General features: G+C 39.3%; 1 protein-coding gene across 2 annotated transcripts; it reads left to right on the forward strand.

The window, feature by feature from the left end:
• The first annotated feature begins 8 nt into the window (after positions 1-8).
• Positions 9-24961, forward strand: si:dkey-178e17.1 (tricarboxylate transport protein B, mitochondrial). Of its 2 annotated transcripts, XR_006407699.1 has the most exons (10): positions 9-1034; positions 13768-13875; positions 16227-16326; positions 20283-20421; positions 20927-21011; positions 21158-21262; positions 22340-22455; positions 22583-22656; positions 23048-23385; positions 23761-24961. XR_006407699.1 is itself a non-coding variant. In XM_044376212.1 (9 exons), the coding sequence occupies exons 1-9, from the start codon at positions 923-925 to the stop codon at positions 23160-23162; spliced, it is 954 nt and encodes a 317-aa protein (XP_044232147.1). In that variant the 5' UTR covers positions 9-922; the 3' UTR covers positions 23163-24961. The 2 variants fall into 2 exon arrangements, 1 of the variants encoding a protein (XP_044232147.1); XM_044376212.1 differs by having other exon boundaries at positions 23048-24961.
• The last annotated feature ends 948 nt before the right edge of the window (positions 24962-25909 follow it).

Below are 25909 nucleotides of genomic sequence, written 5' to 3' on the forward strand. Positions count from 1 at the left end.
TCCCTGGGGGTCCCTGAACCCCACTTTGAGAGCCACTGCTCTAGAGGGTTCGGCCTCTATTGTTTGTGTGTTTTGGGGGGTTGGGTGGGGAGTTTTATAGCGGTGAACATTACGCAACATATATTTACTTCCATACTTTGGTATAGCCACACTGACATTTTGGTCACCAAGCTGCTCAGACCTGATTGATGGTTTCAGTCCCTGTGAGAGCTGCAGCCTCTTTGTGTGGGAAGGGTGTGGCTGTCCTATTACTGCTTGCTGCACACTGGGCAATGCTTAAGGTTTTGGCAGTAAAAGATTTAATAACAGGGGAATCAGGTTTTATTCTTCCTCGCTGAGATGCGTTCATATGATAATCCAGACAGAGCGGAGAGAGAGAGAGAGAGAGAGAGGCTGCGCCCCGCCCTTCTTCTGTTGTGGCACAAAAGTGGCCGCTCTCCTCTCACCCTGCGCTCATACAAACACCCGGAGTGTGCCTCTTACTATCCGTTATCACAGACCAGGCTCCGTGATCGCTTCAGTTCACTCGCTGTCAGGTGAAATTGCCAAATCCCACGCTGCAGGATACGGATACACCTTTTCGTCCGCCCCTTCTTGCTTCCGGTTTGCTTTGCTCTCTTACGTACTATTGTCGTGATACAGAGTTACCATGGTTACAAATAACAGATATTGGATATAGAAAATCCCAACTTCCTTGACAGTCCCAGTATCCGCCCACTGTCAACAGAGAGATCCGCCAGAGTCTCCGGACGCATCAGAGATCACCTGCATCCAGGAAAGCGCACCAGGCAGCGGCGGTCCATGTGTTGCGCGCTCCAGTCGACTTGAAAAAAAAAAATTGCAAGCCCAACCACTTTAAGATAAAGCTCACGACATTTTAAAAGCTCAGCGTTGATTTGAGTGTGTGTGTTTTCTAGTAACAATGCAGGGAAAAGGCACATTTATTAGCCCGTTTCACAGACCGCGCTGTCTGGCGGCAGCGGCGCCGGCGGGGAAAGCGAAATTAACTCACCCGGGAAAGGCGATCCTGGCAGGTAAGTTCATCACATTTGGTCTTGCGGAAAAGTCAGAGTTGGTCAAAATGTCACTGTGTATACGAGGAAGAATGGTATGGTATCACAGCTGGATAAAGCGGTAAATACTTTGTCTCTGCTTGTTTCTGGTGCGCATCGGAGCGAATAAGTGTCATAAATACTGGACAGATAGTATTAAGACAAAACCTTTAAACAACATAAAGCTTCCTGTTTTCACATTATAATGAGGGAGATACTCTTAGGTCCAGTCTTTAGCCTGCAATTTAAGGAAATGTTGAAATCCCATATTGTGTCCACAAACAGGCTAAGAATATTTGAATATTGTTTATATATATATATATCATTTTGAAACACCACAAATAAAACACTTTGCCATGTAGACTACTTTAATACAAAACATAAAAAACAAGATTGTGCTTTTTGTTTATTATTGTTTAAATGTTGCTGCAAGGATCAAGCCTAATTAGAGCCTTTCTCTTTCAAATGACACATTTCACTTCATGCTTCTGAGAGACTGGGATTTGTGGAGCTGTGTGAGCTGCAATTTCAGTTTCTAAACATAGACATAGAGCTGGTAAAACTAGATTTTAGAGTTCTGTCATTTTCCATCAACTACTGCCACTTACCCTTAAACTACACTGACCCCTGTGACCCTTGAAGCAAAAAGGAAAAGGCCTTCAGAGCTCAGTGTTTAAGAAGAGGAAAGCAGTTTTGTTCTTCTTCTGTGCCTCTGTTTTTGTCATGGTTGGGATCTTTAGCTGCTGCACTGATGTGATTTTATCTAATCTAAAGATCACCTCTTAGTGCACTTCACATAATGCTATTAGAGCAGAGTGATGCATGCAGCAGGGTAGAGGACACTGAAGACATTCACAGAAAGGTCTCAGCTAATGTGTGATGGTGAGCAGATAACAAACAACACCTTTAATGTCGAGGCTCAAAGTTCATTTTAACCTCGGATGCAGCTGCTGAGAAGACAGTCTCAGTACAAGATCAGTTTAGTAGCTTTTATAGAGCTTTTTGCCATATCACATGATCCTCGTCAGCCCAGTTCTCATGGAATTGTAGATGTTCAAATTTCCAGTTTTCATCGAGGGTTTCTTGTACGTGTTGGCTTAAAATTTCCATGACGACCGGGCAAAATCCATCTGTTGATGATGTGATTGAAAGCTCCTGAACAGCTGCTAAATGGACCTTGATTGTTCTCTCAAACTGTAATGTTAGTTTGTGGTTCTGCTCTCTGATACCATGACAGTATTTGTCAGCTTTAGTTAGACTTTAGTTTGATCTTCAACCCACCCAAAAAAACCCAATTTATTCTTGATATAAATCATTGCCTAGATGCTGTGCACAGCAATGGTTTGGTATTTTTATTTGATGAATGACAGAAACAGTAGAACAGATTGATTAATTGATTGACTATTTCAGTCATGCTTGTTTGAGCCATTTCTGTGATTCATGGGTTTATCCCCGCTGAGGTTCAGAAACTCCCACCTTCCTCTGCTGCTGCTCGACCCTCTCATGTGTTTTGATGATCGGGGGGCAGCAGCTCCAGTTGATTTGAGAGGCTCTTGGAGGTGCTCTTGTATTGAGGCAACATGCTGAGATTTGGCAGCATGCTGTTGATTTCAGCCTTGTGCTCTGGCAACAGTTTCATGCTGAATATTTCATCGTTCTGGATGGATTCCTTTTGATTGAAGATTGAAAATGAACTTTTTGTGCGGATGCCAAATGAAGGGATCTAATAAGCGTTTACATGAAGAAAACCAGGTTGTTATGTTATTTAATGTCAATTAAGGCCGCAGCTAACGAATAATTTCATTCTCGATGAATCTGCTGTGGATTATTTTCTCGATTAGTCATTTGGTTTTTAAAAAGTCAGAAAATGGTGAAAAATATCGATGGCTGTTTCCCAAATCCTAACTTAAAATTTCATGTTTTGTCCCGGCCAACAGTCCAAAACCCAAAGATATTCAGTTTAGTATCATAGAGGACTAAAGAAACCAGAAAATATTCACATTTATGAAGCGGGAACCAAAGAGTTTCATAGTTTTTCTTACTTTTCTTTCTTAAAAATGACTTGAAACAATTAGGGCTGTAGGTGTGTGTGTGTGTGTGTGTGGAGGGGGGGGGGGGGGGTACAGTACAGTCTGTACTGTACATTTATTGCCAAACTGAGAACTATTATTACATACATATTATTGCAGGAGAAACGCTGGTTCAGTAATCATTCAGTACGTACAGTAAACACTCAGTAAACATTGAGTACAGTCAGACCTAGCAGCCTCAATTAGGTTGGGCGAGTTCAAACTTGTGTATTCAAAACACCCCCGTTTTCACAGGTAATTTGTTTGTCTGTCCCTCCCGCCTCAGGAAATAATGGATAAATCCTTGAAGGCTACTGATGCAGCACTTTTCTTCTTCTGAAAGCAACACAGAGATTATTCGACCAATGAGAATTTAGTTGGACGAGAGCATATCGACCAACTAATCGACCAGTCGACCAGGAGACTACAGCCCTAAAAACAATTAATCAATTCGATCAAAATAGTTGGCGATTAATTTCCTGTTAATGAACTAATCATTGCCACTCTAATGTTAATGATTTACATAGCGACTAGCATCAGTGGCTTAACCCCTTTTGATCTAATGAAAGTGAGATCAGGGTCACATGGTATGGAGTAAAAACAACATACACAATACAATAATGACAAAACACTGGCAGGAATGAAGTGCAACAAAAATAACTTGAACAAAGGTAAAACATTCTTTAAAAAGGCACCTAGTTTGCATATAACTGTTGGCTTATCTGACTGTAATAACAAAATTAATTCAAACACTGATGGACAGTTTAAACAGCACTTCAACAACTAGTTTTCCCTTTTATTCATTCATACATTCAAACTAAATGTACTTGTCTCATTCATTTCAATGGTTACAGAACCTTACAGCACATTTCATACACATGGAAATTCAAAGTGCTTTATATAATTCAATTAATTTAGATTTGAAAGCAATCTGTCTAACTGTGTCCATGTAAAGTTACAATAATGAATATAGAGGGAAAAAAAACAAACAACTTATAATAATCTGTTACTTCTGTTTTCATACAATTAGTGATTTTCCAATTTAAGTTTAGTTTAAATCTAACTTAAAGATCACACACTGACATGGTTTGAATTGTATCAAAAGCATAAAAAATGGATCATAAAGTTGGAAAAGTGTTTAGAGCTCATGATTTTATGGCGAGTAGAGTGAATGGAAAAAAAATCTCCTCTCCTGAGTCATGTCGTCCTATCAGCTGCTGAGAACTGGAAACCTTCCCATGGCGAGACCTTTCCCCTCCCCCATCAGCTGCCGGCAGCCTGATTGACTGGATTCGGCCCCGTGTTGCTCCCTGTTCACCCCACTGTGTGGTTGAGCTCGTCTCAGGCCTGTCTGTCCAGTTTTGCAACAGCGGAGCGATTGCATCCTCTCTGTCTCTGACTCTCCTCCAGGCCTCACTGACGAGGAAGCATTGATTTCTCACTGTCTTTCAGAGGTTTGGAAATGAAAGCTTGTGTCAGTGTGTGTAGTCTGACGAAAGGACATGTTTCAGAGCTTTGCTGGGATGACTCAGCGATAGATAAACTGCCTCATTGACCTGAGTCAAAAACCACGGCTGATACTTTACAGTGTCAGGATGAAAAAAAATCTTCTCACTCAGCTGTGGCAGATCATAAATCCAACTGACACCCCTCCCAGTGCTTTGACATGCTAATGTTACTTCAGATTTATCTGTTATGGTTAGCGGTATGTCTATGTGGAGGCAGAGAATCACTTGTACATGCCCGAAGGCTCTAAGTAGACAAAGCAAGAAGTAGAAGGTCAAAGCTTAATGCATTAGAGAGCCCACATAGACAGTGTTTGGGGAGGAGGGGTGCACATTGCACAATTCTAAAGCTTTTAGAGGTCTGCGAGCTCTTTTTGCTCCCATTGGTCAACTCAAGTCTTCTCTCAGCAGCCACTGGTGATGACTGAAGTTGAGACACGGAAAGAGGTCGAGTTTTTTCTGTGTGAGGCCTGAGGGGGAGAGAGCTGGATAAATGGGTCCTGATTCACTGGCTGTTGTGCATTCATGCACTGTTGTAGCTTTCATTTACAACCCGTCTGCTCAGGAGGGTGCACGGTCAGGGATGGAGAGCAAGAGAAAGTTTCTTTTATATCTCGATTTCCTGAATTTCCACTGAGACAAGGGTTGTTTTATGCCACTTCTTCTGCTCTCTTTGCCTCCTTTTCCCTCCCTCCGTCACTCTCTCTCGCTCCAGCCTCAGGGCAGCCAGTGAGGTCTTCTGAGTGGCTGTCTCCTCTCAGGCTCAGAGGGCTCGTCAAAAATGAGCGCTTACTCCCTGTTTCCTTGCGTCACAAGCGACGCACATAGTCCACTCCCCTCCGCTGTTCTGCTGCTCCCAGACCCTGAGTACCAGGAGGCGAGATAATAAATCACAGTGCAGTCCTCTGTTCACCCCTGAGCCATCCCCACCTTAACAGCTTGTCAACTAGATGTTGCTTTCACAGACACACAAACACCTAGCAATGTAGAAATGAGTGTGGAAATTTATAATATAGGACGGATACCTCAGTATTACGTTTTTTTTAGAGGTTGATAAATGATCCAAAGCGGTGGTTTTTCATATTTTATCTCAGTAATTATAAATGACATAATATTAAACAACCCTTTTCTAAAGCATTCTGTCTTTAGATTGATTGTCTACCTTCCAGTCAGTCTTTGTTTTCCTTTCATTTAACGGTTTGAAGAGACTTGAAACTTGCCTGGTGATAGGTGATCCATCACAGTGAACAATTTGCTGCCAACATCTTTTGTCAAAGTTATGTAATCACAGTGTGGTAATCCATTTTCAAGCAAGTGCTTTACTGGTACATTCAAATACACTCCAACGTCCACAATGTGAAAGGTGGTTTCCAAAAGACCCTGAAAATCAATTTTCTTAGGAGCGACAGGGTTGTTTTACTCTCTACCAACTCCTGAGGGAAATATCTGGCTCTTTGGCTGCTAAATGCTCCACTATGTTCACCAGCTAGTCGCTAACTTTGTCTGCTTGCTGTCCAGTGTTGGCTAGGTAGTGTACGGTGGCTTTTTAGAAAATGACACTACAAGAGCAGTGAGAGTGAGCCAAAACACTCGGCCTCATGGGCCGTAAAACCAAAACAATAAACTGAAAGATGCTACAAAGCTGCGTAGAGCTGAGGGCGACAGTGGAGTGGAGTGATAATTCTCTGTGGGTTCATCAATACCAGCAACCCCTATCTCAAGTAGTCATGTGATAGTATGGTTTTCAGGGTGTTAGATTTGACAGGAAACTGTCAAATCTAACACAATCTATGGTTGTTTATTCTTTGTTTCAGGGTTTGAAATTTTTACAGCTGTTGCTTATGAATGCAGATCAATGCTTAACATGCTTAAATCTATGCTTAAAGATGCTTAAAAAGCAGACTGAATATATATATATATATATATATATATATATATATATATATATATATATATATATATATATATATATATATATATATATATATATATATATATATATATATATATATATATGCTGTATGTTGGGTTACAAGCTTGTTTTGCCTCTCCAAGTTAATTTTGTAGTAAAAAGAACCCTCAGTGAATCCAGGTAGGTAATCAAATGTAGTTATGTCAATTTAAAGAAACCTACTTGTTTGGCCCTTGAAGTGAGTGTGATCAGGCTTGTCTACAACTGTACACACTGTCAAAACAACTTGAATGTAGTTGTCTTGTTCATGTAAATCTTTGTATAATCTGCATGCTACAGGCTTATAAGCAGTTAAAGCAGTTCCCATGTAAAATTAATCAACATCCCTCCTGTAATTAAGCATCAGTGTAGCATTGGGGACTGTTGTTCAGGACAGAGGAAGCGTAAAAGGCCAGACGTCAGATGAATAATTCTTTTCATCTTTTGCGTGAGGAAAACAGAAATATTACAAGTCTATTAATAGGACACCTCGTGTTTGAAGTACATCAGTCCTCCGGCTATGTTTGGACTGGAGATATGGACGTAATAACATCTTTCCCTCAAATTATCCCCCCATCCTCATCCCTCCAGAGAATATAAAGTGAGATAATACTCTAAATAAAGAACATCTGGATGAATAATAGATTCTGCTGCAAAACTGCTTATTAATTTTCACATGCACACAAGCATACACACATGGATACACATTGCTGACTGTTTTGGGTTTTATTGTTTGAGTTGAACTTAGCCAAAAATGGCAGCACTGCAAATTAAAAGTGGGTCTACAGCAGCAGTGCTTAAAATTATAGTCATCTACTCTACAAGGCAGCAAGCCGAACCGTCGACTATGCTGCCAGACAAAAAAAAACAATATTTTAAAGGAAATGTAGCTTCAAATATGTTAAGAAACCGTTACATTCACGGGCCGTGCTAGAGTGGCAGTTCTATTTAAAAAAGGAAGTTTCTTAGTGGACCAGATGTGTTGGGTGCTCATTAGAGTTACTGAAGCAGGCAGGACAAGATTTCAGAAACTGGTCCTCCCTGTCAGCTGTCTGCTTGCTCACCTGGCCTCCTCTGTGCCTCTGTATTGGAGAACGAGTGGCTGTACATTTGTGCATCTTACATTCATGCATGTGTGTGAATGTGCATGTACAGTATTCACTATATGTCCAAAAGTATATGAACACCAGAGCTGAAATCATTGATCTATAATTGGCATAAATGCCACATATTGCATAGTTCCACCTGCTCAGTTGTGATGATTAGCTGCTTTTCTTTGTCATATGTGTAGGGCTGCAACTAATGATTATATTCATTATTGATTAATCTGTCCACTATTTTCTCTGGTCCCCAAATGTCTTGTTTTGTCCCAACTAACAGTCCACAACCCAAAGATATTTAGTTTGCTATCATAGAAGACTAAAGAAACCAGAAAATATTCACATTTAAGAAGCTGGATTTAGAGATTTTTTGTAATTTTTCTAAAGAAATGACGCAAAATAATGAATTGATTGGCAAAGTAGTTGGCAAATATGTTTCTGTGACTTATCATTGCAACTCTACTTATGTGATGTAAACTGAATATCTTTGGGTTTTGGACTTTTGGATGAACAAAACAAGCAATTTGAAGATGCCTCCTTGGGCTTTAGTCTCAACATTTGATAGACCAAATAAATTAATTGATTCATTGAGTAAATAATCGGCAGACCAATTGATGATGAATCCAAATAATTTTTAGTTGCAGCACTAGTCCACACACTTTTGGTCTGAGGCTGTTTTTCATGGCTTGGGTAAGATCCCTTAGTTCTAATTTAAGAAAATCTTGATGCTATTGCAGAGAATTATATTTTTGACTATAGTATGTTTCCAACTTTGTGGCAAAAGTTTAGAATGCACTCTCTCATGTTTCAACACAACTAGGCGCCTGTGCACAAAGCCAGGTTAAGACATGGTTTTCCCATTTTGGCATTAAGGAACTTGATCTCAACCCCATCCAACAGCTTTTGCATGAACCTGAACGCTGACTGCAAGCTAGGCTGTATCATCCAACATCAACCAGAACTCACTAAGGCTGGGGGGCAAATCCCTGCAGCTAGGTGTCTACAGACTTTTGGCCCTGCATTGTATAAACTGTGGGGTAGCAGCATGAGCTGGGGCCCAGCTGTGAAGTCTAAAGTGAGTCAATTAAATTATAAATTTACTTTTTATGGCCAGAGAGTCAGTGTGGTACCTTTTACACAGTCCATCAATTTTTGCATTCTGTGTCTGATTTATTAAACTGCTGTTCAGCTTGTGGAAGTTTCATGTTTGTAAGGAAGCAGCTTTGTGTCAGGCACTACACTGTTTTTCACTCTGAGTATTGCTCCAGTGCCGTTTCCATTTCTTTTCCGTGTAATAGTAAGTGTCAGCGATCTATGTGGATGCATTGATTTTATGACACAGAGTGGAGAAGAGTAGTTGGATGATGAGGAGGGAGGAAGGAAGGTGCTGCTGAGAGAAAAAATAAGAACAGAAGTGGAGAGCGAGCCTGTGAAGATAAAGATTAATGGCCATTTTGCTCATGTAACCCACGTTTGGCAGCTCTACTGGAGTCATTTAAGTTGTCACCTGTAAATGTTTGAGCGAATATGTGTGTGTGTGTGTGTGTACTGCTGCAAAATGGACTAGAAGACAAACAAGCTTCATTTCCTTCACAGGCACTGTGTGTCTGATGAGGATTGATCATGTGTGCTGTGTTTGTATCTGTTACTGACTTGCTGCATCTGAGTGGCTGCTGGTTGGTTTTCACGGGCAGCTTCGTCTTGGCTGAAAACAGATGAATGAGGTTAATTGTTTCTTCTTCTCCCAAGACACACTGACCCACTGAGCCCGGATCATCACGGCTAGAACAGAGCGTTTGTAAAGCTCATGTGATTTCTGTTACGTCTCAGGAGGCCACGTTTACTCACTACTTCACCAGGATTACAGGAATTACAGCTTACATGCCTGGCACTTAAACACTGTGCGTGTGATCACATGAACGTCATGATTCAGCTTAGTTACTGTTTACTACGTGTGCTTATCAGGTGAATCCAATTAACGAAAAAGTACTCAATGAATAGTCAATGAAAAACTCAAAATCATGTTTGACACAGTGGATAAAATTAGTATGAATGAATATAATGCTTAGTTGGACCAAAATACAATAAAACTTTCAGAAAATAAACATTCTCAGGTATTTAATTTACAATAGATTTACATGTAAAAGTTGTAAACCACAACATTTCGATATTAGAAATCTCGTACAATGCAATGATATGGAGAGACAATAAATTAGTATATTAAGTTGTGGTGCAGCCTTAAGTAAAAGAAATGTTCCCTTATTGATTTCCTGTATTAAATCACATCTACTCACAGTGAAGGAGATTTAAGTGGAGAGAAGCAGATGATTCAGAGGCTTTTTGGGCTTTGAGATGCAACCCAAAGTCAGAAAGACATTCCTAATGTTTTGTACATTAAAGGGGAAACAACATGCTTTTTGTGATTTTCTGTCTTTTATATACTGTCATAATGTCAGATGTTAAACATGGTCAATGTTCCAAAACTTGAAGTTAACGTATGTAAAAATGCTCCCTCTGACTGCTAAAAGTTACCCATTCTTACCAGTCAACGTTGACCACTCGCATATTTTGGAATCAGATTTCGGCTCAAACACGTAAAGATGTATTTCAGAAGTTGACATTTTGAGTAAAGGAGAAAAAGATATGAAATCCTACGATTATTGTTTGTTTATGTAGCCTCCGGAGCCGCTGGGAGTCAGGCAGCGTCTGTGAACTAACCATTCACAACAGAGTGGGTTCATTGGGAGAGGGGCCTTAAAGAGACTGGAGGTAAAACAGCCTGTTTCAGACAGAGGCTGAACTGAGGGGCTGCATAAAGGAGAAGTATAAGAAAAATAAAGAGTTTTTTATAAACTGTAAATCATGCAAAGGTATTCCAGTGGAGCCCCAGAATAAAAGTATAGACCTGGAAATGTGCATGCTATGTCCCCTTAAAGTATGTATGGAACTTTTTGGTATTTCACTGGCTAATTTTAAGTCGTCCAACATATACCGTGGGTTAAATATATGATTATATCTCAAGTAGAGACCCTGCTTCTAGGTGCCGCAGTGATAAAGCTTGTGTTGGCAGCAGTGACACGAGGAGAGCCACACTGAGAAAACAAGAGCTTAATGACACATGTGCATGTTTATAAGAGAAACACTGCTTTACTGGGGCTGTAGTGTAGAAATGATTTAGACTTTTAGTCTGAATACACTGCATAAAACATCTCCTTACAGGTGATAAGACTCATATGTAGCCTTCAAGACTTATTTTTCTTTAAGTAAAATAAAAATTCTGCCGGTTTTCTTCAATGCAGCTTTCCTTATATTGTGATTTTTCTAAAAAAATCAGAGTCAATATCTTGAAATAAGACACAAGATAAGTTAGATCTCTGCACAAAATTCTGAAACTAGTTGATCTGAAAAAGAAACAGGTGAAATAACCTTATTTCGATGTTTAACTGTACTCCACTGAAACAGCTCTCCTGAAGGTCTCAAATGACATTTTAATGGCTGCAGATGCCGGAGACTGTTCTGTTCTAGTATTATTGGACCTTAGCACAGCGTTCGATACTGTGGACCATCACATTCTGATCCACAGGCTAAATCACTTGGTGGGCATCTCTGGGACTTCATTGGAGTGGTTCTCCTCATACCTCACAGATAGATCTTTGTCAGTCTGTGTAGGTGAATTTGAGTCAGACACTGCAGCTTTGTCATGTCGTGTCCCCCAGGGATCAGTCTTGGGACCCATTCTATTCTCCATATATATGCTGCCACTAGAACAAATCATCAGCAGTTTCAAGAACATCTCCTACCATATGTACGCTGATGACATCCAGTTGTACTTTTCATTTAAACCTAATGAGCTTCACAAACTCTCTGTACTTAACTGTTTAAATGCAATTAGGAATTGGATGGCAAACAATTTTCTGCAGTTAAATGCAGACAAAACTGAAGTCCTGATCTTTGGCCCTGACAATCTTCAGTCAGCAATCAGGCAGAACCTTGGTGCCTTATCTTCATCCTCCCAGTCTTGCCTGCACAATCTTGGTGTCATTTTCGACCAATCCATGAGTTTTGAAGTGCATGTTAAGACGCTAACTAAATCATATTTCTTTCACCTGAGAAACATAGCCAAACTCCGGTCTGTGGTATCAAGAAATGAAATGGAGATGTTAATACATGCTTTTATATCATCACGTTTGGACTACTGTAACTCTCTTTTTACTTGTCTTAACCAATCTTCCATACAACGTTTACAAACTGTCCAAAACGCTGCTGTTAGGCTTTTGATACAATCCAACAGATGGTCACATACAACTCCTATTTTAATCTCATTGCACTGGCTCCCAGTAAATTTTAGAATTCATTTTAAAATTTTGGTGCTCACTTATAGAGCCCTACATGGTCAGGCTCCACAGTACATTAGTGACCTTCTGCACCCCTACACCACTAGTCGAGCTCTTAGATCCTCCACCCAGGGCTTTCTAAGTGTACCTCGTACACATTTTAAGGGGGATCATGCCTTCCAGTCAGCAGCCCCTAAGCTTTGGAACACTCTTCCAACAAGCTTAAGGTCCTTGGATAATGTAGACTCCTTTAAAAAGCAGCTAAAAACCCATTTGTTCAGACAGGCATTTGGGTAGTATGTGCTATTTTATCTTAGCTTGTCCATTTTATCTGCTCTACTTGTGTATTTTATCTGGTGTCTTTGCTTTTCTTTATTTTTATTTTATTTTATTTTATTTTATTTTTATTTCACTTCATTTTATTTTATTTTATTTTATTTCTTTGACTGTGAAGCACTTTGTAACTGGTGTTTGTGAAAGGTGCTGTATAAATAAACTTTGCTTGCTTGCTTACGCATTGTGAATGATTTGAAGGATGCTTTATCACATCAATTCTACACAGTTGAGTTTTAAGATGGACATTTTTCACATTACACATTGGAAACATTTTTAAATGAAACTTTTGCATCTGAGCTTAAAGTGTGGCAATAACTGTATTTGCTTCAATAACTATATAGTAACATCTAATCACAGCTGGTAATTCCCAGAAATAGAAAAAAATCACAACCACTTTCTGTTGAAACCACTTGTCCTTGGGCCAGTGTGAGATGAAAGAAAGGCATTTCAATTTTTCACTCCCCGTTTGTTGGTCTGTTGTGGTCTTTTGGTAGTTTCATTTCGGGTTCCTTGACTTGGCACAAATGTACATAATGTGCAGTAAAATGTTCCTCATAATTATCCAGAAGAATTACTTTAGATTTTAGGAATTTCTTTTGTCTCTTCATGGGAGTGTGTGTGTGTGTGTGTGTGCTTGTGTCTATTACCACATGATGTGTGAGCACAGTGTGCCTGTGTGTGTGTCATTGAGTTAATGGAGGGTCTTGGGTAATGGAGCCCCTCCCTGCAGGCTGTGCAGTTAATTTAATTAATGTCAGCCTTCTCCGCATCCTCCAGCCTTCCCTTGTGACTCATCTGTATTGTCCGTTAGCTTTGCTTTTGGACACTTGTCCTCATCTACTCAACTCATCGACTGTGGCTGGTTTCAGGCCAAACCCTGCAGCAGCCACTCACACCTTCATTCATTGATTTTCCCACTGTATATTTTACTTGTTACAGTCATACACTAAATGCATGGTTTAGAAATTAGCCCCACATTTGACAGGTAGCAAAATTTCCTCACACAACCTTCTCTTGTGATGACTGTTCGTTCCTCAGACAGCACAGTCGCTGTGTAGTTTAGCTGTGGCAGCATTTGATTCATCTTCGCGCAGCTCGTTACTCTTCCTCCCTCGGCAGCAGTGCTTTTAATGTTTATGGAGGGAAAGCCATTTGTGGAGTCACTGTAATGATCCATGACGTAATGGCACCACCTTGTAATTCATAAGGGGATGTGGCACTGACTCAATCTTGGTAAGGCTGCAGCCAGGCAGATATGGTATGCCTGGATGTTTAGTCAGTAAGTCAACAAAGCTGCCTGACCAGTGTGACATTTTTTTCATTCTTCACTGCTCACTTTTTGATAAGTTCCAGTTTCATCTATGCACATTTTCGTGTTCTTTATATTAAACTAAATCTGCTCTGATTTCTGTGTTTCCAGGTGGAATTGCAGGTGGCATAGAGATCTGCATCACCTTCCCCACAGAGTATGTCAAGACACAGTTACAGCTGGATGAGAAGGCCAACCCGCCCAAATACAGAGGAATAGGTGAGTATGATGCGTATGTGAGAGAATATTTTTGATAGTGCTCCCTTATATTGAAAAAAATTAACCCTGACTCAAATTTGAATGAAACTGAGGTAATAATTCACACTAAATATCAGTGAAATATTAGTTAAACCAACATGTTTCCATTAATCTGACTGATAGTAAAGTCAAGGCAAACCAATTTACCAGAGTTGGGAGAGCTGTTTATATAAACGGCAGTAGGTCTTTTCCTTATTTTAGATGTGATCACCTACAAGAGTTAACATACTTTGTGAGATCTGTCCTTTTTTAATAAAGAGCAGTTATCAGTTTAGTGTCCTAACAGAGGACAAAAAGAAGATTGAGACTTTATTATGGATAATAAATGGAAATCAGACAGTGTGTTTCGTGTGTACTCCATGCACGAGAATCCATTTTGCCTGTTGTTGTGGTTTCTTCTTGTTGTTTTGCACTTTAATATGATGCAGCTGACACGCAAATGCAAGTAGGATTCAAGTATCTACATGACACATCTACTTTACTACATGACACACCCACTAGGTTAGGTTTATACATGAGCAGTGAGATGATTAGGGTTAGGGGCAGGAGGGTGTGTTGTGTAACATGCTGTTACGGTGACAATATCAGGCAGGGTGTGTCGTGTCCTGTAGTAAAGCGGGTGTGTCTTGTAGATCTGCAAGACTGCGGCTTGACCCTTCTCCATAAAAGAGTACATACTTCGGCAGAGGTTGACAGAGGTTGTCAATTGAGTAGGCGGCCCTTCAGTGTGGCTCAGGACACAGTTGAGTACACACTGCCAAAAGAATGTAGCCATACAGTATGCGGCCCAGACCACCTCCGAATTTCTTTAAAACTAACTGTATAACAACAATAGGATTGTGGAAACTCTGGAAACATTGTTGAAAACAATGGACCCCTGCCTCAGGATGCTATAATGTAAACTCATACAAACTATACATTTTTGCTGACTCCATTTAGTTTTGGTATTTGTCTTCCACCACCAAATTAATTGAATTCGAATAAGAAATAACAGTAACACTTCACTAAGTCCCCCTATTTAGTATATAAACATAACACACTATAATGTAGTTAAAAGCAGATGTAAGGATATTTAAAATGTTTATTAATGTACAGTACATGCCAACAATTAAATTATTGTCATTAATTATCTGTCTGCCTCTATCTATCTATCTATCTATCTATCTATCTATCTATCTATCTATCTATCTATCTATCTATCTATCTATCTATCTATCTATTCTCTCTGTCTCTGTCTATCTATTCGTCATCCTGTCTCTTTGCCTCTCTCAGGAGCTCATTATCTAATTACCCATCATCCCAAGGTACATTGGGGATTCTGGCAGGCTGTCACTGTGCTTGTTTATATGACATAGTACAGACCAGTGCACACATGCACACTCACCATCCATGCATACCAGTGTGCACAAACACAAACACAGATTCTAATAAAGTTGGCTGCAGCTCTGAGGATTGGATATCATGCTAATGAGCACTCAAGACAGCTGTTGCTTTTTCTGCTCAGTTGTGCATTTGGCTGGCGAGCAGAACATAAATTACTGGACTGATATTTCTAAGAGAAGAAGCAAGTTTAAAGGAATACCAAGGTTGGTACCAAGGTAATATCAAGGTTTTAGGGGCCCATTAAGTGATGAGAAACTAGATTTAAATAGCATCCGCATCTCCCTCGATATGTGGTTTTAGTTTTTATCCACGTAAACATTTACATCAGCAGTTTTCTGTAACTGGCAGTGCACCAGAAATAAAGGACAGATGTTTCAGGTGTCTGTGCTCTCATCACATTTAAAAATAGCAGGTGTATTACCTTCAAAACAGGGCAGAAAACAGCTGCACTACATTCACCATCCTGTTGAAAAGACAGATGCTACTATAGCAGCTGTGATCTTCTTTATGTAAAGGGTCAGTTAACTCAAATCACAAAAACATATCTTCTCATTTACCTCGAGTTTTATTTAGCCATGCAGATAGTTTTGGTTTTACTTGGCCAGGTTTTTAGATATTACTGTAGTGTGTGGGAGTTTCACTGTCATCCCTTCACAATGGGGAAGAATTGAGTTTTGTTTGTTTCTTTTAAGAAAAACAGCAACATTTCTTTCCAGAAACAGTGTCCTGGTTACTGTGGATAATCCACAGACAATACTGTATACTGTATTGTCTGTGGAACTATGAATACTTTCATTGAAACTCATTTCTACCAAAGAAATAATTCCTGAAAGTTTTCTACAGCACAGAGGTTTGCTTCTGAGAACGTGTCAGAACAACAACACACTGCAGCTTTACGGTAATGTGTGTGTCTGTGTGTCCTCTTCCAGGTGACTGTGTGAGACAGACGGTACAGGGTCATGGTGTCAAAGGACTGTACAGAGGACTGAGCTCGCTGCTCTATGGATCTATACCCAAATCTGCAGTCAGGTATGTGACAAACTCTAAAAGAGTGTTAAAATAGAAAAAGTAGAAGTACAAGACAGAATTTTTACTCAAGCAGAGGTAATATTAGCAAGGATGTATCTACTTAGGTAAAAGTAAACTAACTGATTTGAAATGTAAAATTAACTTCAGTTACGTGCTACACTGTTAGAAATAAAAAATAGAAATTACTCAATAAAATGCACAAAAGTAGAACTCCTCTTTGTGATCCAGTTTTTGATAATTCTAGGTAGCTCTTCAGTATTTCTCCTTAACAGATCAGTTTTAGGTGATGTGAGGTCTTACATCTGTCTGTAACCTTTGACCTTCAAACAAATAGTTACTGTTATTTGTACTTGCAGAGCTGACATGAACAGAACACACACATACACACGGTTATAAATTTCCCTTAAAATCCTGCTGCTTATCGCTTAGCCAGTTTTTTTTGCAATCTTTCCACATCTACCTTAGCATAAACATGCATACACATGTATAAACAAGTACATAACAAATGTATTTATGTCTGTTGCTGTATAGCAAACATAATCTTACAGTAACATAGAATTATGTTCATGTTTGTGTAGACTCTAAACATAAATATACAAGATATTTCATTTTTAGTCATTCGGATTTCAGGAAACAACATAAAACTGTTAAATGTTTGAGTAACAACTGCAAGTAAATAAATAAACATTACAACTCGTTATAATATAGACTATATTTGTGTGCAGAAAAAAGCTGAAATAAAACGAACACTGTTAGCTTTTACCTGGAACCACTAACTCACAGACTCCAATTATGCTAGTCCATTACCCACAATGCACGGCATAAATGCCACACTGCAGTATAATTATGTTTTCTTTTACAGCAATGACATTTATCTACAGACAAGTGTGCACAGTGCAGTGCATGCACACACACACACACACACACACACACACACACACACACATACACACACACACATACACACACACTCCACAAATACTGCACAAAATGCTTTTTTTGTCACCCTCTTTTGGTCTCCCTTTCTTTATCTCTTCTCTCCCTCTATCTTTCTTTCTTTGTGTGTGCATGCGTGTGTGTGTGTGTGTGTGTGTGTGTGTGTGTGTGTGTGTGTATGTGTGTGTGTATGTGTGTGAGTGTGAGATGCTGGAGGGTAGAGCCTGTCTGTACGAATGAGAGACAGGTCCAGCCAGGCGGAGCAAAGATGCCACTCAAACTCAGGCAGGGTCTCAATAGGAGTACAGAGAGGGAGACTTGTGTTGATACTCTGTCAATGGGCGTGTGTGCGTGTGTGTGTGTGTGTGTGTGTGTGTGTGTGTGTATGTGTGTACATATGAGTTTGTCAGTCAGCTTTCAGCACTCTTTCCAGAGGGAGTCAGAGTGGTATTGTTTCTACTCTAAGGCTGGTTTTCACTGAGAGGTTTTCACTGATGTTGTTATGTGACTACATTGTATTTAGAAATACATATAAATGCCTACATTGTGTTTAAAAATATAACCTTCTGTGGGAAGGTTGTAATCGTTGCAGCTTTAAATATGTTTTTGTTTCAGTTATTTAGGGCAGTGGTTCCACTTTTCAACTAACAAAGCTACTGTATATCTACCCGTCATTACAATTTGAATATGTTTATGAGTTACAAGATGTTCAACCAAATTATTATTTTATACTTTCTAGAGGACTGAAGAGGTAAACCTATTCAGTAATTCACAAGAAAATATGAAATATTAGAGGCAAGTTTTGTGGAACAGAAATATGTTTTTTCTGCTTTCCTATCTTGTTAATCATCTCACGAACCAAAAGAAAGTGAAGAAAATAATAAAAAATGCAAACATGATGGAGAGATTAAAAGCCATTGAGAGGGGAGCAGTTAAATTAGATTTATAGAGAATACTTTGGCACTTTTCCACTGACCACCACTTCCACTGAGCCAATTTTTCGATCCGTTCTTTTCTTCCTCCCTATCTCTTCCTCCCCCTTCCTATCACTCCAACCCTCTTTCTCTCCCATCCCATTAACTGATTGCCTGCACACCATCACACGCCATGCAGTCTGCTGTTGGGTTGTCAGAGAGAAAGGAGAGGGATAGACAAGGAAGCCTTTGACCTTTTCCTCCCCTTAACCCTTCATCCACATCTATATCCCTCTCTCCTGTCTGCCTCCATTATTTCTTTTCTATTCCCTCTCCTTCACCTCCTCTTCTCATCAGCAGAGCTGACCTTGTAGAAAGACCCTCTAATGAAGATTGGGCAGCACTCTGCTGTCCAGAGTGACTCATCTCTGACTGTGGATGTCGGCCAAAGCATGAAGGGTCGTATTCTAAATGTTAAGTTTAGTCCACTTTAGTCCACTCCAAAATGGGAAGGGTGACTTATTAGAGTAAATTGGCAAAGGAGCAGGCCTGGCAGCAGGATATACGTATCTCTCCAGCAGCTTTTAATGAATAGCGTTTGTTTCAGAAGGTGAGTTATTAAGTGTGATGCCATCTCCTTAAAGTCTGAGCAAGCTTTAGGGAAGTACACATTCTCATTTTATAGGTTGTTTCTTCCTGCTTGACAGTGGGAGGCAGTTAATTGTGGGGAACCAGTCTTTCAAAAACAAATACCAAAAAAATCTGTGTGAGGAATGACGACAGGAGAACAGATGTGGAAGGTTAATGAGCAGAAGAAAATCTTGCAGTAGAAAACTCCACTCACATGAGCCGAGGGATAAGAAATGAATTCTGTTAGACCCATGAGGACGGCAGGTAGACGGTCTGGGTAGACTGAGAAAAGCCAGAGAGGAAAACAAAGCATTCATCAAGAGCAAGTGTCTGTCCTCCCCCGCCCCTTTTGCTAAATGTACCGGGCAACGTCCCCTCTTCAATTCAATTCCATCTATAAATAACCTTTCTTGCAAAGGACTCGCTGGCACAACATTTTCTGATTGCACTGATACACAAACCACACCTCTCTCTCTCTCTCTCTCTCTCTCTCTCTCTCTCTCTCTCTCTCTCTCTCTCTCTCTCTCTCTCTCTCTCTCTGGGCTGGCTGGCTTCCATGGCAGCTGTTGCTGGACACTCATTGGCTACTGAGACACGACAATTTATGGGTGCATCTTTAATGAGGACGCATGCAAGACAATACAATACAATAAAAGCCTTAAGCACATTGTGCACTTCCAGCAGTTTGTCAACAGTAAAAATCCGAGTCGGACAGAAGTTTTTTTGGCTTGAGATGAATACTGCTTTTATTTGTACTCAGTGAGACATGAAAAGGAAACTGGTCTTACATCTGCTTAAACATCCTCCTCACCTACCAGATTTCTGCTGATGGAGGGCAGCGCAGTTATGTTCTTATACGTGGCCCCTTTTTCATAAGCTATAGTTATAATAATCATAATACAAGCACCTCATTGTCTTCCCTTGCAATATTACCAATTATGTGTTTTTATTTTATTTATCTACTTTATGTAATGTCTTATGTGATTAAAACTGTGTTGATCAGATTGCAGAATGGTCTCAGCTTCATAGGAGAGAAATGCAGCTCCAAAAAAAAAGGAGCAAATCAGAAATTTTTTTGAAATGTCACTTCAGTGGAGGGATCTTCAGACAAAAAGACAGTAACTTTGAAAGATATTGAATTGATTTAATTAATTCGGACAACTGAAGCTCAATAGTAGCTTCAAATGACCTTCTAAATACATTTTTGTACAGAAGGAAGCTTGTGGATTTTTTCCCCCATCACTTACATTGAAAACACATTATGAATGGATCTTCTAATGGTCAGTATGAACAGGAGGAATGATTGCAGCAAGAAAAACATATGTCAATGTCTGTTTGAGCACCTGACTGTTTTAGACTTGAAAAACTGTGAACCTATCCTTTAATTTCTGATCATTATTCACTCGACCTGCAGCGGTTTTGGACACTCCTCCATTAACGTTTCCCATAATTCCCTGCTGGTTTTGTTCTCCTTAGGTTTGGGGTGTTTGAGTTCCTCAGTAACCATGCAAAGGACGAGTCTGGTCGACTGGACAGCACCAGAGGCCTGCTGTGTGGGCTCGGAGCCGGGGTGATGGAAGCTGTTTTGGTGGTCTGTCCCATGGAAACTGTTAAGGTATGTTATAAACTGCACAGAATTGGATTAGTTTAGATTAGATTAGTTTGATTTTTAGTGTCATGCACACTTGGTGCCCAGCCAGCGCAAATATGCATGAAACATCTTCCCATCACACTTGTGAATTTGTGACCTTTTGTGTGATAAACATGGGCATTAAGAGGATACAATGCTGGTTTTCTAAGCCTCACATAAATATTTTTAACAAATATAATTTGTTCATTTCTCAACACAAATGAAGATGTTTTTATATAAATAACTATTCTAAGCTAATGATAGAAAGTAAAACTGATTAAACCATATAAATCAGGTCTGGAAATCACAAACCAGCTGATGTCTATTGCACTTGCTGTCAATCATGCATCTGTCTTTTTAAAAATGTCAATTAAGATTCAATAATGTCTGCGCTGTTTTCACCATCCTGTATCTGCTTTTTTTTTTTTTTTAAAAAAAGTAAAACAACATTTCAATAATCATCCTGTTCCCTTTTTTGAAATCTCTCAAGGTTAAATTCATTCATGACCAGACTTCAGCAAACCCCAAATACAAAGGCTTCTACCACGGAGTCAGAGAAATCATCAGAGCACAAGGTAAAGACCAGCTTCAATTCATAGTTTACCTGACATCTACTGGTCAGACAGGGTAGTGCAGCTGAAAATAGTGTCAATAATTGTACCATCAATACAGCAAGTTGTTTACTAAATGTGAAATATCCTTTGTCTTCCTGCTTGCACAGGTTTGAGAGGGACATATCAGGGTCTCACAGCCACCGTCCTCAAACAAGGATCCAATCAGGCTATTCGGTTCTTTGTGATGACATCTCTGAAGAACTGGTACAAAGGTCGGTGTGCATTAGGCTGTATGTGTTTGTCTGTCTATGATTATAAGAGATCTTTGAAAAAACACTACTCAAAGGGGCTAGAAAATTAGTTTATGTGCATGTTAGAAGTGATTTGTGTTTAAAGATTCAGTCAATTAAATCTTTTAGAGTCCCGAGTGACCCAAGTGACTGAGTATAGTCACTAGTATCTGGTTGTCTGGATCGATTCTTTCCTTTAGATCTCATGTTCAAAGAATATGCCAAAGAGTTAGGTTTAATTTAACTGATTTTATTTTTATTAGAAACTCAATAAGCACAGAAACAGGCATGACATATATGAATGCTATGATCATTCCACATTTCACATATTGTCGTATATTATTGTCACATATAGGTGAACAAATCTACACTGAAACCTGAAATTTTATATAAACCTGCTCTTAACATTTTGGGCCAGAAATCCAACAGCTTCCACAGCTGACAAATTTAAAATAAACATAAACTCCTGAGGTATGAAAACTTAGTAAAATATGTTAATCTTTGTCTTGTTTATAAGATTTTACATAAAACTGCCTCTCCTCCACTTCAGGCATTTATTATGCAAAGAACAAGCATTCAGGTTACCAGATGTACCATAAGAAGAGAATTCATCATTTCTATTCAAAGAAGCACTTTCAGTCAGTCGGCATTTTCTGTGATGTGTATTCGTTATGTTTCTGTTTGTTTCATGTATGTGTTCCATGAATTTTACAAGATGTCATTTTATTATAATTTTAGCTTAGGTTTTCTGTAACTGACTCATTTACTGTTCTTTTTATTTGTTTATTAATGAACAGTGTCCCTGTCAAATAAATAAATACAATAAAATAAGACTCTCATGGGAAGCAGAAGACCTTCTGAGAAAATGTAGATTACACATACAGATAGATATAGGTATATTGATACATAGTGTTTAATTGGGACACAGTATGTTAGACACATTTACTATCTGAGGTCTAAAGAGTTTGCAAATTGCCTGCAGGATTTCACCAGCTACTCACCCTGTGACTGTTCATACATGTTACTGTTGCTGAGTCTTCTGTTTTGTCCTTTCACCAGGTGATAACCCCAATAAAGCGATTAATCCTTTAGTGACTGGAGCCTTTGGAGCCATAGCAGGAGCAGCCAGTGTGTTTGGAAACACCCCACTAGATGTCATCAAGACAAGGATGCAGGTACATACATCAAAGTGCAGGTTCACCGTTGGTGTTCTTTTTTGTGTTTTCTTGCTGGTGTCCTGACGTTGTCACAACATACTGACATTGATTAGGAATAACAACGTTTTCCTTTTTCTCTCTGAAGGGTCTGGAGGCACATAAATATAAAAGCACGCTGGACTGTGCTGTTAAGATCCTGAGATACGAAGGCTTGGCAGCGTGAGTAAACCTTCACTTTGTTTAGTTTGGTTTGGTTTATAGTGTTGGTTTGAGAGCAGACATTTTATCATGGTGATCCTCCGCTGTGTTCTCAGTTATGCTCTAAACACTTATTGGCCTTGGTTAATCCTTAGAATTAATGCAGCATTAACATTAAAACAAAAAGGGAACATGAATTAAATGTAAATGTTTACCTTCAGTGAACCTATTTAATATTTGGTCCAATGTATTTATTCATCCATTTTGAGTATAATGTTTTGTATTTTTTAAGATGTTTCAATGTCTTGATCTGGCTATGTTTTACTTGACTGCCACTGCATCTGGTTAGGCGTCAATAAATGTAACTTCTTCTAAACGCCAACATTCATTCTCACTCTCTGTCCATCTCTAGTTTCTATAAGGGAACAGTTCCTCGGCTGGGCCGTGTGTGTCTGGATGTGGCCATAGTTTTCATCATCTATGAGGAGGTGGTGAAGGTCTTGAATGTAGTCTGGAAGACGGAATGAACAGCTGGACGTACATAGAGAGTGGCGGCTTCCTGCTTCCCTTGCTTCAGACACAGATCTGAGTTTAGTAGACCTCTTATCATAAAACCAACCACTGAGGGGATGAGACAAGAGGCTGAACTTAGATCAGTGTCAAATGCTAACAAGGAAGTCAAAGATGCTCATAGACAGGAGCCGCGGAGAAGAAAAGAGGCTCAGTATTAGCCACATCTGGAGAGTTGGGGTAAATATAGAGCTTGCTGCTCAGCACTGACAAGACCAAGGGTCAATTTTACAAAGTGGGATTAAAAACACCAAATAACAGAGGAAAATGGGCTGCATCCTAGAGATACTGATGTCTGTATTGAAACTAAACCTGAATATTGGTTCAAATATGTTCAAACTTATTGTTGACTGCTGGTAAACAGCATTTTTGCAGATATTTCAGAGCCTTTTTTCAATTTATCTGGTTCATTTTCTTTGTAAACCTACTTTGTAAAAATGGCCCCATTCAGTGAAGGGTATTATTTGTTGTCATTCACAGCTGTTTTACTGATGTATGCAGGTGTCATATTGGATTTTCTTGATTTAGTGTTGCTCTCTGTTTCTTCTTTTAAAGCCAGAGGAGCCAGACTGCAGCAGTTTGCAGTTTACAGTCATATAAACTGCAGTAACCTCCATAACTAGGCCTTTAATAGAATGATTTTACATTTATAATATGCTGATTATTTTTATACAATGTAGATTCTAATTTAACTTACTATCAGGGTTATAGTTTTATTGTAAAGTATAGAATATTTTATTCCCGTGCCAAATGCCAAATTTATTAAACTATGAAAGTGTATTCAGAGTAAGAACATGCAAAAGTAGCATAATGATATTAACAAGAGAGGATTATTATTATTCATATTGTGACCTATTTTATCAATGTATTTATTTAAAATTGAATGTTAAATATCTAGATGGTTGAGAGACAGTGTGCTGTAAACTTGTGCCACTTGTGTCAAGATTGTTTTATATTTTCTGTTATCAGGTCTGGTATAAAGGTGTTTTTAAGATGTTTAGAAAAAAAAATACTTAATTGCTGTATTTCACTGTGAGTCTAAATGACCCAACAACACTGAGTCATACAGACAAAGTAAAACTCAGACCTCTCTTCCCCTCCAATGGAAGCAGTGCAGTTATATCCTAACATCCTGCCACGGGATGATTATTTGTCTTCTGTTTACATTATAATTAGTTTTCAATCTCTGTGATTCTCTCTTCTACATACATTCCCTACACAATCTGTTGAACATCCATTTCCAGTGCCATGTGTCATTCAGGGTTTGTTTTTACTTAAAATTTTCTCACTCATGTGCCTTTAACTCATCTGTGATTGACCGCTTAACCTGTTTAACTCTTAATCATATTACTGGTAATTTGAGATTTCTGAGGTCCAATCATGTTGTTTGTTATAAAATAATGTATTAGAAGTTCTTCCTTGCATCACCAATAGTGACATTTAAACAGTCATATGTATCACTGTAATGATTGTATTCAAGTAATGATGGATTTTAGTTTCTTATTTCTGTTAGAAATGATGTTCATCTGTTTAGCCAAACAAAATGTACCCTATACTGCCACATACTGTAGCCAATAGCAAGTCAATGTATTTCCGAGGCTGTGCGTATACGGGTGTGTGTTTGTGTGTATGTGGGTCTTTATGAAGCTTGTGCAATAAACACCGCCCCCCCTCCCTTTTGTCCATGCTTAATGTAAAGGCTTTTGTTGTAGGGGGGATTCAAAACTCATTAAAACAAGCATCTGAAAACTGGAAAGCATGCAGACTGGCTGTTGTTTTTTATCCTCGCTCTCTCGTTTCGTCTGTTGTTCTGCCCTTTTGGTTACAACAGATCATGTTGGGACAAACCATGGGGGGCAGGTAGGAGAGGAACTGAACAGGGGACTCATTGTTCTAGTCTTGGCTGATGATCATGTTGGGTGATTCAACTATCCATCTCACTCTCTCTTTCTATGACTCTCTGTTTTTTAGTCTCTTTTGCAGTCGCTCACACACACTTCAAAAACAAAGAAATTTGACATCAAGTAGTTTCAGATTTCAATTGATTTTTTCATGACCTGTGAAGCTATTTTGTTTATTCCCACTTGTTTACTCCCTTGTGTATCATGGAGTGCAGAACACAAGAAACCAATATGTTAATAAAGCTCATTTTCCTGGATGAACACCTGGACTGAGAGCAGAACTGTGAACTCAGTGACAACACTGACAAAGAAATACAGAACATGCCAAAAACTTTAATCTTAAACACTGGGGGGAGCTGTTGCCAGAGCCTGAAACACATCTGTGAATCTCTCTGTATCTGGCACACACGACAGTGATGAGAGAGACCTCCTCTCTCTTCATATCTGCACAATAGGGCTTTATGAGGAGGGCCGGAGCACCTACCAACCTCCCTTCATCCTACCATCATCACTCCCTCCTCCTCCATCTTTCCTTTCGGCTGCTGGAGAGAAGATTGGTCCAAAATTGCCTAAAAAAAAAAAAAATCTCTCATCAGTCTTCAGCCTCACAGGCATCAAACACACAGCTCAGGCCTTGAGATAATCTTTGAACTCCAGAAAAGTTAAGATTTCCAGTTTTTTAAGAGCAGTCAACTAGTGCCTTGATGGCCTCAGCTCTTATCCCCCAACGTGTGCTTCACATAGAGAGGTGGAAAGAAAGTAAGTGATCCTGGATATGTACTAAAGTATTTTCTTTTCTTTTT

The sequence above is a fragment of the Thunnus albacares genome, chromosome 2 (genome assembly GCF_914725855.1).
Source record: "Thunnus albacares chromosome 2, fThuAlb1.1, whole genome shotgun sequence".
In the NCBI taxonomy this organism is placed as follows: domain Eukaryota; kingdom Metazoa; phylum Chordata; class Actinopteri; order Scombriformes; family Scombridae; genus Thunnus; species Thunnus albacares.

What these genes read in the sequence shown, in the direction of transcription:
- si:dkey-178e17.1 (XM_044376212.1), top strand. Translation starts at nt 923, where the DNA reads ATGCAGGGAAAAGGCACATTTATTAGCCCGTTTCACAGACCGCGCTGT. An exon ending in GCCCAAATACAGAGGAATAG is followed by an intron (nt 13,876 to 16,226) that starts GTGAGTATGATG and finishes GTCCTCTTCCAG; the next exon opens with GTGACTGTGTGAGACAGACG. An exon ending in AGATACGAAGGCTTGGCAGC is followed by an intron (nt 22,657 to 23,047) that starts GTGAGTAAACCT and finishes GTCCATCTCTAG; the next exon opens with TTTCTATAAGGGAACAGTTC.